Source organism: Tupaia chinensis, unplaced genomic scaffold (genome assembly GCF_000334495.1).
Source record: "Tupaia chinensis unplaced genomic scaffold, TupChi_1.0 Scaffold000117_2, whole genome shotgun sequence".
Classification (NCBI taxonomy): domain Eukaryota; kingdom Metazoa; phylum Chordata; class Mammalia; order Scandentia; family Tupaiidae; genus Tupaia; species Tupaia belangeri.
Window position 1 is genome coordinate 8,646,707 of NW_006159583.1, and position 13,467 is coordinate 8,660,173.

The 13,467-nt window shown below is 34.0% G+C and overlaps 1 protein-coding gene across 6 annotated transcripts in view; it reads right to left on the reverse strand.

Moving 5' to 3' along the window:
• AHI1 (Abelson helper integration site 1) overlaps positions 1–13,467 on the reverse strand; it is a 220,541-nt gene that overhangs the window by 142,777 nt on the left and 64,297 nt on the right. For all 6 annotated transcript variants that reach the window (XM_014586221.2, XM_027770239.1, XM_006144344.3 and 3 more), the window contains exons 15-18: positions 12,879–12,985; positions 9,653–9,771; positions 6,433–6,563; positions 3,680–3,820 (exon numbers count right to left, since the gene is read on the reverse strand). In XM_014586221.2, coding sequence (XP_014441707.1) covers positions 3,680–3,820; positions 6,433–6,563; positions 9,653–9,771; positions 12,879–12,985 — 498 coding nt within the window. The remainder of the gene's footprint in view (positions 1–3,679; positions 3,821–6,432; positions 6,564–9,652; positions 9,772–12,878; positions 12,986–13,467) is intronic.

The window sequence follows — 13,467 nt, forward strand, 5'->3', positions numbered from 1 at the left end:
AAAAAAAAAAAAAAGACCAATTAGTAAAACTTGATATTTCAGAAAACCTGCAGGTTGGTGTAGGACAATTAAGTTAAAAGGCAGTTCGGTATAGTTACTAAGAACATGAACTCTAAGACCAGACTATATTGATTTAAGCCCTAGCTCTTGTAAAATGAGGATAAGAATATGTCAGAAGATTATTGTAAACAGTTCAAATATATGTAAAATGCTTAAAACATACATACCAAGGACATAGAAAGGGCCATGCAAATATTAGCTATAATTATTACATGTAGAATGGCATAGTATAAACTGAGGTAGACAAACATTAATAACAAAACATTAATTGCTAGACTCTAGCTTCATAAATTTAAGTCAGTAGAAGCCGTTTCTCTGATTAGTACTTTGTTATTATGGGAATCCTAAGAGTACATTATCTGTGGTACTCTGTGACTAAAATTTGTATTACTAGATGATTAACCCTTTCAACATCAGGCAAATAAAACTGCCTTCTGAAAGTAAAAATCATATTTCTTACCAAAAAAAGCAAAAAGTCAGTAGAATGAAAGACCCAAAAGACCACAACATGATCATATGCTTAACAGGGAAAGATGCTTGCTGACTCTTCACAGATTTTGCTAGAACTGAAAGATGAATGATACATTTAGCTACCATTGTGGTCTCATTCGCAGCCCATTCAACTTATAAAAAACATGAGCGTGCTCCATTTTCTTTGAAAATTATCAGATGTGCTGATAAATACTATTTAAAAATCACTTAGCCATTTCATATATTTTGAATTTTATAGCATTAAAAATTTATATAAAGGCACATGGAGATTCAATTTTCAGACAAGAAAATTTGGACAAAAACTTCTATATTAAAAATAGAACACAAGGCAAACTATATTAGGTCAATAATAAATACTATAGTTTTCAATGAAAAATCTAAGTACTATTTAATTTTATTATTCAGGTCTGTATTTAATAAGTAAAATATTTAGGAGTCTAAAAAAATTTTCCATTTTCTTATACAGCTATGCCATTCACAAGAACTGTGCTAAATCCTAAATGGCTTGAGATTACTAAATTTCTTCCTAAACTTCCTCTTTTTAAAATAGGCAACAAAGAGTTGGGAAAATGTCTCAAAAATTTTGAGTTTTAATTGATTTGTAAATGTGTATTAGTGTATCATTATGTTCTAAATACACTGCACAAATAATTTAAATTTCATGTGTGTATTATTTGAATATTTTAATTTCTAACATATTCATGGAAATCTTGGTTCTTTCATATTAAGATAGTGTAGCTAGAATATTACGCTCTTTGTTTTTTTGTTTTTTTTTTTTTTAGAGAGAGAATTTTGCTATAGAGCATGTGCCCTCCTCAGAGAGAAAGACAGACAGAAAGTGAGAAATCCACCCCTCCTCCCTCCAGGGGGATGGCCATGTCACAATCCCTTTTCCTCCATAGCTCTCTCAAGATTCTGGGCACACATACACATGTGCCAAGCATGTATTTCAGGCTTCCAGGTCTGAGACTCAAACTGTGGTCGGCCATGTGGGTATACAGCAACAAACATATCCATTATGCCATGTGCTAGTCCCAAAAACTTTATGCATTTATTTTCTAAAATAACTGAACTAGAAAGGTAGGCACTTTAATAAATAAAAGGAAAAGTCTGACTAACAGAATTAAAGAAAGGAGGGAAGAGCCTTTTTCAATTCTATTCCACATATGAATGCTGATCAGCACACTAACACATAAATTCCAATAAAGTCAAGTGTACAGTAGTTGGAAGAGTATGATAACAATTCACTTAATCTGTTGCTTATTTTAATATAGCACCTATTAATTTTAAAAGTACTTTCACAATCACTATTTCACAGCATCCTCACAAATAATCCTCTTAGGAAGGACAGTACTAGTGGTACATTTAATAGATAAGAAAGGGGAGCTTTAAGAAAGAAAGAAGTATGTACAAGGTCAGTAAAGTAATAGAACACAGCAAAAAAACCATGTCTTTATACTCCTAAAATACTTAGCTCTAGTACAGTTCTAGTATAGGCTTCTTAGACAAAATGCCTATTGTCTAAAAACTAAATCTGCAAACCTACTATCTTGGTCTAATCTGTTAATGAAATGATGAAGTTCTCTGTCAATGACAAAAAATAAACTTCTTGAAGATAAAAAGGTAGAGTGGAACTTTAACTCGCATTTGTAGTAAAACTTTCAAAAGCCTAAAAATAAATTAGAAATTCAATGAATACTGTTGTGAAACCACTTTAGAGTCTGAGGAAATAGCTGTGCTGCTTATTTCCTGTATAACAGTTCCAATTACGAAGTATTTAGGTATAATCCTCTTTGTTTATGTGAGGATGTAGAGTGAGTATTGAGATAGAATTGTTTCAGGACACATTTTAGAACTAGATTCTAGATTTAGACATTGGATGATTTGAGAAGTCTATCTGCCATTCCCTATAATCAGTGTTTATTTTTGCTCATAAGCACATGTAATATCAAATGGTATTGTGCTGCTTGACAATTCTAAAATTGGTAATAGTTTTCTATAAATTTGAGTATATGTTTCAGAAATTGTTTCTTTTCTGTAAAGTTCCTCAGAATAAGATACATTTTAAGCATTATTTTTAATATCGTTCAGCTGAAAAATGCAAAATATAATCCATGCTAGGATCAAGAACTTCAGGTTTATAACCTAAGTGTCTAATAACTTAGCACTTAAACAGCTCGATTTATATTAACTTTGTAAACTTAACAATTACTTAAAACACTTTGTTTAGTTCTACATTAATGTCACCTATAAACATATTTGTGTATTTATACATTTATGATATTTGTGCAACCATACATGCATATAAGACATCCTAACTATTAAAAACAGCATTGACACATAACATTGTGAACAAATCAAAGAAACTAATAAAGACCTTTGCTTTTTGTACAAGAATTACTATATATAGAAAATGGAACTATAATTTTGAGAAAGATGGCACTATTATCTTAATGTAGAAAAATAAAATTCCAATTTTAGAATAGAAATTAAAGAAATACATAAAAAACAGCATAGATCCAAACAATTCTTAGAGTGCCAAAATATTCCTGAAAACTGTATCTACTGTTTATTTCCTTATTGTTCTCAGAATGGTAGGTTAGCGTAATTTTGGACCTGAAAAGATTTCTAACTACAGGTCATGTTTTTATTGACATTTAATTTTTGCCCCATTATGCTAAGAAACTCTCAAAACTACATCTTACTAAAACTCATGCTTCAGTAAAGATAAAAACATGGAAATTAGTTCAATATTCAACTGCAAACATTAAAAGTCCACATTTCTTAAGTGACATCTACCTTTTAAATTTAGTTAACATGTTATCAAATAATTTTTAGGTGAATTTTATGTACTTAAGTTAATTTACAAAAAAAGTGATGCCTTCCTGTAATTCCAATAGTTGGACACAACCATTATGTATATATACTAATCATGCTTACAGAAAAATAAAATGTTATAATACGAATACAATCTATTTAATCTTTTTGGCTCTTTCAGTTTAGCAAGAGAGCGCTGTTAATACAAAGATACAAAAGACAGCAGATCTGACAGAACTCATGATTCCTGGTTCAATCTAAATGTACAGGTTACTCTAATTACTCTTTACTTATCAAGCAACAGACTTACCATGGAAATCATAAATATAGAGAAGAATTGGTTCATTCTGCCCAAATGCACAAAATGCAACCAAATTTTCAAATGGATGATAAGAAACATCTCGAATGGGTGATTTGAATGGTAGGTCAGAATACATCGCTACTTGTTCTCCTAAAAATGAGATAAGATCATCAGTATTGTATCATCTCTCATTAAAGATTATGGGATAACTTATTAGAAACTATTTATAGTAATTAATGATAAAGCTCATATTATTTACATAAAAAGCTCAAATACTTATAAATATTTGAGTATCACTGTATTGAATAATAATTTTTACTTTTAGAGAGAGAATTTTGCTATAGGGCATGTGTGCTTGCTAAAGAGACAGAGAAAGACAGACAGAAAATAAGAAATCACCCCCCAGGATGGTGGTCATGCTGCAATCCCTTTTCCATTCTCCTCTTGGGATTTTGGGCACACAGACACACACAACCAGTTTAAGTTTTAAGCCAGAGTCCAGGACTTGAACTGCTATCGCCTACATGGGAGTCCAGCAATGTAACCATTAGGCCATCTATTTGTCCCTAAATACGTCTTTATTTTGCATTCTGTTGGCCTCCTTTCTCTAAATCTTAATCTTTTCACTGAGGTTTTCAGGGCACAAAATAAAAACAGTGATTAGAAGGAAGGAGATAGGTATAAGAACATATAAGAGCTGAGCAACTCCAACTAACAGGGAATTCTGGGCAGAACTAGATGGAGGTGTGGTGGATTCTAGGACTGTAACATGTTAAAAATTCTAGCTGGGAGAGGTTTAGTGAGGGTTTAATTGTTCTTTTCTTGTTTTTTTTTTTTTTTTTTTTTCTCCTTCTATAGGTTGTTCGAGGTACCATCTGCTTTATGACTAAAAGACATTTAAAGCAGAGGTCTGTGGAACTTGCAAGTCAAAAAGCCAAATACTAGCTCCACTTATTGAAGGGGAAAAACTACTTAATTGCTCTTTTAATGCTAAAGTATCAAAACAGAGTACAAAAAAAAAAAAAAAAAAGAAAAGAAAAAACTCTAATTGAGCTGACTAGTCAAAATGCCTCTAGGAAAAACAAAATAAGCAAGGTGAAATAAAATTTCATTAAAAAAATTTAAAGTAAATTTTATAACATTCTCTCAATTTCCTATTAACATAAAAGTTCATGTAGTTTAATTTTTCTTTTGAAAATCAAAGGTGAAGCACAAATGAACTGCCCAATATAATAATTTTATTGTTGAAAAAGTGAAATTTTTGTAATAATTTTCTTTTTAAAAAATCTTTGCCATTGGGCATGTGTGGTCACCAGAGAGAGACAGAGGCAGAAGGAAAGTGAAAAATCACTTCCTAGGGAGGATGGTTTTGTTGGGATCCCTTCTCCTTCATTCTCTTTTTGGGATTTTGGGCATGCATGTCCATATTCCTGGTGTGTTTTTGAAGCTGCTGGGTCCAGGACTTGAAAACTGAGTAGGCCATGTGGGATACAGTGCCTTAACCACCATGCCACCCGCTGGCCCTATAATCCTATTTTGTTAATTGTCAAAAAGGCAGATACACTTGCCAGTCATGGAGAAGGAGGAAGAAAGCATCATTACCTACTAAGGTGCTGTCACTGCAATCCCTGTTCTCTAGTTTCCCAACCTGTTGAGGTTCTGGGCATGCACACAGATGTGCCCAATATGTTTTTAAAGCCACCTTCACTGGGATTCAAACCTCAGTTGGCTCACTTAGCCACTAGGCTATTGACCTGGCCCTGTGATAATGTGTTTAATTTAAAAAGTGAATAACAGTAATTCATGTACATTTGTATTTAATCACCCAAACCTTTCACAAGGCCAGTGAGCAGCATGGTAAAGACGGCTAGATCCCACATGGCCAACTGCGCAGTTCAAGTCTTGGACATGGTGGTCTGGAAAGTGTGCCAGGTGTGTGTCAGCATGCATGCTCAAAATGCCAAGAGGAAAATGGAGGAGATGGTATTGGAGCAAGGCCATCCCTCCTGAGGAGTGCTTTCTCACTTTCTCCCTTTCTCTCTGCAGCAAACACATGTAGCAAATTAAAAACTAATAACGTTTACATATATATATATATATATTTTACTAATGAAGATATACTGTGTGTGTTCAACTATTTGTCTGTGTAGTTATATTTCTAAATTCAGCTTAGAACATTTTGTGTCTTGTATTATGTCTCTAAAATCAGCAGTATCTCATTACAGACAAAAAGAAAAAGCCTTGACCTGGAATGCAAAATTCTAATTTCAAAAAGATATTACAACAATAAAAAACAGAATTTAATGTAATTAGAAACTGCAGTTGAGTTTCATTAAAGGTTTTCTAATCTTAAAAAACCACTGAAAGTCTGAAATAAAAATTTCCTTGAAAGTTATTATCATAAAAATGGTATTTTGGGGGGCCAGCCAGGCAGTGGTGTGGTTAAGGTGACTGGATCCCACATGGCCAAAGGTGACTAGATCCCACATGGCCAACTGCACAGTTTGAGTTACAGACCTGGAGGCCTGAAAAACATGCCACATTCATGTGCATGTATGTCCGAGATGCTAGATGAGAATGGAGGAAATGGGATATCAGCCTGGTCACCCTCCCTGGGGGCTGCTTTCTCACATTCTCTCCCTCTCTCTCTGTTTCTCTTCAGCTAGTTCATACACCCTATAGCAAATAGTAATAAAAAAGATATTTTTCTCAATTTTTCAAGCCCTCTCCCTGAAGATTTTTGAAGATTACTAAATATTTACCTGTTTCTGGGTTCCAAACATATACTATACCATCCTCACTTCCAGCAAAGAGAAAAGTCCCACATGGTGTCAACGTACTGTGAATCTTCTCCCGGTAATTTGCCGCACCTACAAATTTCCTTGCCACTAATCTATAAACAAAAAAGATTTTACAAATGAACCTGTCTTAATTATTTAAAATGCAGAGAGTAGAAAAACTTTTAAATACTTGATATACATTCAATAAACTTTTGAGAAATCTGTCAAATGGGAGACAGTCTTTGGTGAATGCAGAATAAAGAAGACCTAGTCTCAGAGCCCAGGGAGCTTACAACTTAGCAGGAGAGAAAAGAAATATATCAATGTAAAATCGAAGATATACAGGGAAATTACCACAAAACAAAAAAACACACTTTGTAGATTTGGATAAGACAGATTAATTCTATACATGGAGAGAGATTACTTTATGCATGCAGCATTTGAGTTCTTTGCTAAAATATACAGAGATATTTTATGTTTTTATAGTTTCTTCCACCTGATGAAATTTTTAAATCACACAAGAAATACTTGGCCCCTACACAAATAAACACATATTTTAAAATTTTCTATTAAATAAAATATACAACCTTTCAGACTTTTTAGTTATGAATAACAGCTAACTCTGTTTCAGTGGTTACTATGTGTTGGGTAGGTACTTTTATCATTCCTGATTTACAGAGTCTATTAAATATACTGTGCTATAACCTGCTTTTTTTCACTTAACAAGCAGTCATAAATAAGACTTTCATGTTAGAAAAATAGATTACATATTATCATTTAATAGATATATATTTCATCATTGTTGAAATATATTTAAGGAAATTTTCTATTGCTGGATAACATTTAGAATGTTCCCAGTTTTTTCTACTAAGAACCTGATTTTTATGAATGATCTTTGGTGTGTGTTTGTGTGTGCCACTGTTTTAGTATTTTCTTGACATAAATTCCTAGACAATGAATTACTGTATCAAAAATTTCTAGAGTCCTTGCTACATGTTTTACTGTTTTAAGTGATTAAACAGTATGCATTAACTAGTTTATTCCCCCACCAATCTCTTATGAGTATTATATATTATTTCTCCAATATGAGAGATGAAAAATGAGCATAGAGAGGCTAATGAATCATTAAGGGGTGAAAAAGGTAGTATCTGACTAGGAGTAATATATCTCTAGAGCTCAAGCATGGTCTTTAGCTATATACTATACTACTTAAAAGGGAATAACAAAACTCCTTAGTCTAGTTTTCTAATCTGGTTCTAATTCTTATTACTTGCTTTTTTCCATTTTTCATTTTTTGAAACTGGCAGAGGGTACTTGCATTCATCAAAAAGAGATAGGCAGAAAGCAACCTCACACACAATGGGATGTGCTCATACTACAATCCCTTCTCCTCCATTTCTCCATCCTCTGTGATCTTGGGTATATGTGCCCAGCATGTTTCTCAAGCCTCTGGGACCAGGACTTGACATGCAGTCAGCCATGTGGGATCCAGCTTCCTTAACTAATAGGCCATGAAGCTGCCCCCTAATCTCAATTTCTGAAAGTTCTCTCTATATTGTCCTTAAAACAAACAGAAAACTTATGCTCATAAAGATTTATTCACTCTGCCTTGAACACTTAAACTCACTTGTAAACTTCATTTTATGTTTTCCATAATAAAGAAACACTTCTATCTTTCTGAATTCAATCCACCCTTCAAGACAGAGATAAAGTGCTAACTTCTCAAAAGATCCTTTAACAAAAGACTATATTATATATATATATATATGTGGGTTCTTCAAAAATTTTAAGGAAAAACAATGCACACTATAAAAAAATGTACCAGTTAAAAAAAATTTTTTTACCAAAATAAGCAAACACTTTAATTACATCTTTTCATGAACTGTTTGTAGTAACATAGTTATCAGCATTATTGCTACCATGAAAAGTAAGATGTTATTATTATCTCTATCTACTCATTAAAGATACATATTATATTGAGTACTGACTACTATGTATGGAAGAAAGAATAAACAGATTCCAGTTCTAGAAGATCTCATGTTTTAATGTTATTAAATTTTTTTGTATTATTTTGGATGTGTACAACTAGATGAGCACTAATTCTGCTTATCATTCTCCTACATCATCAATGCCATTGTCTTGAACTACTTTTTATAAATATTGAAAGACTTAATGGGTAGCCCTAAAACCATACTTGCAGAACTTAAAATAGAAATGATCATATTTGCCTTTCTAAATGCAATAAGGAAATCTAATAAAATAGCTTTTTCTCAGTTGTTTGACAAGAACTCTAACTGAAAAACAAAAGCACAACAGAAGTCTGTGCTGATTTCCCCAGAACTCTGCTTCTGCTGTTTATCATAAGTACATTTCGTTCACTTGTCTTCATTTAGAAATAAAGCAAAGAAAAAAAGCAAGGATGTACTAATTAAAAGCACTTTCATTCAGTTATGACATTATATCATAATACAATGCTATACCAATATCATAGATATAAAAGATTTGTTTAGTGTTGAAGGTCAAAGTTTGCTTTAAAATGTGAAAATAAAAAACAACTGTCTACATCTTAGCCTCAGAACTATCAGATTTGGTGCCAGATAATTCTTTGATTTGGGAGGCTGCCTTATAAGTCATAGGATGCTTAGCAGTACCTCTGCTGTCTACTCATTAGATATTAGAAGACAAATTACAAAATGTTGCCGGATGCATCAGATGCTCCCTCAGAAGTCAGTTAAAAACCACTCCTACAAGGGCCAGCAGGTAGCGTGGTGGTTTAAGGTGCTGGACTCTCTCACGGCCAACCATGGTTTAAATCCTGTACCTGGTGGCTTGCTTTCTCATTTGGGACCAGCAGCTGGCATAATGGCTATGTCGCTGGACTCCCATGTAGTCAACTGTGGTTCAAGTCCCGGACCTGGTGGCTTAAACTCACACCAGGTATGTGTGTGTGCATGCCCAAGATCCTGAGAAGAGAATGGAGAAGGGATTGTGGCATGGCCATCTCCCTTAGGGGGTGATTTCTCGCTTTCTGTCTCTCTTTCTGGTGAGTGCATGTGCCCTATAGCAAAAACCTCTTTAAAAATAACAAAAACAAAAACAAAAAAACAAAAAAAACCAGAAACACTGCTACAGTTTATAAATATAAATTAATTCATTACTTGTTCTATGGGTAGTTATTCTGTTAGTAATGAAATATACTTACATTCGGAGATCCATAATTCTCAAAGTACTGTCTTTGGTATGGATTAACAAACGTTTTCCATTGGGATGAACCTCCAAATAACTAATTGGAATCCCCTTAAACTCGGTTTCTTTAATTTCCTAAAATGTTGTTAAAAAAGATAAAAAAGATAATCTACAACCGAAGATTCTGTTGAACATTAAACCCTTTTCTAAGAATACAAAATTAAATTTAGAATGTCATTTTCAATTTGCTATATAAAGCACTTTAAAATTGTTAGCAAAAAAAATTCCCAGTAATGTCAATTTAGGATAGAAAATTATGTAATGCTCTATTTAATTAGTATGTGTTTTTGCAGTATATTCACCTTCCCCAAATTTAGTCATTTTCAAGCAAGAAGTTCCAATAAACATCTTTTTTTAAAGAATTATTTTATTTTGTTTACTCATTCATTTATTTTAATTTGACCAGAGACAGACACAAACACAAAAAGAGAGAGAGAAAGAGAGAGAGAGAGGGAACATGAGAAAGCAAGTCACCATGTCCAGGACTCGAACTGTGGTCGGCCATATGGGAGTGTCCAGCACCTTAACCACCATGCCACCTGCTGGTCCCCAATAAACATATCTTTTAACCTTGCATTTTCTATTTAACATCATTAAGAAAGAACCCGATGTTTTATAATTTCAAAATTAAGTGTGAAATTAACTTTCAAGTTCTACTACAGTTTCAACTTCTTTCTTCATACACTCCCATTTGTCTTTAAAAAGGGTATCTAATTGACATCTTTTTCTGAAATCATTTCATTTACATTGTAATTTTAAAAAAGGTTTTAAGGACTTTTTTGATAGCTATTTCAGACAACTAAAAGACATACCCAGCTAATCATGTCTAGAAAGAAATAAACACCAAAGGAGAACCTGCCTAAACAAACTTTGTATCAGGAGAATTACCAAAGGTACTTGTTGGAATTACCAGCAGAAATAAAAAAACTGCACATGCAAACTTGCTAAGGCTCAAATCTAAAGAATCAAAGGAAAGTCTGCTTTAATCTGCAGGCCGATTCTGCATTAGCCACCCTCGCCTCCCAAGAACTCCTTGTTTTCTGTTTTCACCTAGAGGAGCTCCTCTTCAGAAGAGGGCAGGCACCAGCAACAGTGGTGTCGCAATCCCAACCTTGGCAGCTGAGCCCCCTGCTATTTGACACTAAGACCTGCTGTCAGTTATTTTTTTTTCAAAAGTTACAGAAAAAAGTGAAACACTGATACTACAGAAGGGGATTTCAGTGAGTGGAACTACATTTGGGGGATGGCAGAAGCACTGTAGGAGGTTTAAGCAACTAAAACAGAGGCACATGTGCAAAACAAAAACAAAAGTGTATAACAAGTTAAGTGTTAGGTATAAATTTGAGAAAGTTGCTGGTAGATTTAGTGTCTATTGTATCTTATAATTTCCTCCACATTAGTCCTTATGATATTCATGCTCAAACACAAAATACCTTTGTTTTAAAGCCAGCATCCTGGCCCAAGGACTGTATGCAACAGCACACGGACACTTTATTCTAAGGAACAGATGACTATAACCTACTGCAGAATTTGTCACACTGCTGGCTGAACAGAACTGAGTATGAATTCATAGTCTCTAGTTTGCCATATGGCATTCAGCTGCTAAAAAGACATTCTAGCTCGTTTCTTAGCTTATTTTTGACAATCTCGAGTAATGACTAGACTATAGATCTGTAAGAACATTATCTCCCAGTTACTATACTAATTTTAAAAATAAGTGGTTTTTGAAACAAATAATAAATTCAGCATCATAGACTCAAAGGACTATAAATGGAACTTTTGGAGCCTTGCCAATCTCTCAGGTACATAGGTAATCAGAAAGGTCTTTTCAAAGTGTGTGAAATTAGGTTACATTATGAATCCCAAGACATCATTCATTAATCTAAAAGACTAGATGAGGGGGCTGGCAGGTGGCGTGGTGGTTAAAGGCACTGGACTCCCACCTGGTCATAGTTCAAGTCCTGGACCTGGCAGCTTGCTTTCTCATTTTCTCTCTCTCACTCGCTCTGTTCTTCTCTGGTCAAATTAAAAAAAAATAAGTAAGTAAATAATACAATAAAGTTAAATAAAACAAAAAAGACTAGATGAGAACAATCAAAGAGAGCAGATTGTTTTCTAAACATCTTATAGATTTAATAGACTTAACTAAAGCTTAAATTCTTTTTCACTCAGATAATATTTTTCAAAGCAGAACAACTACTGACATATTTAATATGAAAAATTGAAGAACAAAGGTATAATATGTTAGGCAGATAGATCAATTTATAAACAAAATTGAATTTAATAATTCATTTAAAGTTTAAAATAAAAAACATACAACAAAGCTTCTCAATAAATATGCTAGCCACTTTAAAAATACTCTAGCCCCAAAATAAAAGAGCTTATTCATTTCTTTCTGCCTACTTAGCAATTTTAAATTGAACAATTATTATGATGTGAAAGACTCCCACAATAATTACGTAATTCTGAAAGACACCATAGCTCATAAAATGCAGGGCCCAGTTTTCTTACTAAGGCAAGAAAAAAAGAATACAAATAACACAAAATATGTTACTACTTATACTTGATAATATAATGTATGTTTCTCTTCAGCATAAATTTCAGCTAATGGATCACTGAATGCTATAGTGCAAACTGGGGCTCAAGAAAAGTGAAAGTGAAACCTGAAAAAAAAAAAAAGGAGAAAATCTTCACTAAGCAGTAATATTATCAACTAGCTACCAGAAAGATGTGATAATTAATTAATAAGTGACTTTTCAGAGAAAAATCACAAAAAATGTACTTTTTGAACAGAACAGAATTTCTTGTCATCCTGTCTTAAAGTCATGTGGCTGGATTCTGCTCCCCAATATTTTTATTTTTTTCTTTTTTTCTTTTTCTTTTCTTTTGGAGAGCTTTTTGCTATGGGGCACGTGCGCTCGCCAGACAGACAGAGACAGAGAGATAGAAAGCGAGAAATCACCCCCCAGGGGGGATGGCCACACAGCAATCCCTTCTCCTCCATTCTCCTCTCGGGATCTTGGGCACACATGCACACGCGCCCGGTTTGAGTTTAAGCCACCAGGCCCGGGACTCGAACCGCGGTCGACTACGTGGGAGTCCAGCGACATAGCCATTATGCTAACTGCTGGTCCCCTCCCCAATATTTTTAATTAAATGCCAAAATATAAAATATCTTATACCTTATTTATGGTCCAGTGGCGCACCGAATGTTGCAAATCGTTCACTTTGACATAGGTATTCCAAACAATAATCACTCCTGTGCAGTCTCCTGAATACATGTGATGACCTATTTAAAAAATAAAGTTACTCACTTATGAATGTCACACAGAGTAGGTAACAAATAATATGAAAATGGGAGATACTCGACCTCAAAAAAACAGCCAAAGAATTGGAGGCTATTAAAAGGTGTTTCAGTTTTTTAAAAAAAACAACAAGTAAAACACAACTTACAATCAAAATCCAATGATCTTTTTTGGGGGTAAGGTTTGCCATAGGGTGTGTGCACTTGAAGGAGAGAGTCAGAGGAAGACAGTGAGAGAAAAAGTGAAAAATCACCCCGGGGTGGGAGTGGCCATGTCACAATCCCTTCTCCTCCTCCTCCATTCTTCTCCTGGGATTTTGGGCACATGTGCACATGTACCTGGTATGATTTTGAAGCCTTGAGGCCTGAGACTTGAACGATGGTAAGCCAAGTGGGAGTTTAGCACCTTAACTACCATGCCACCTGCTCTGCCCTAAACCCAATTATCTCTAAATGAATTCTTCACT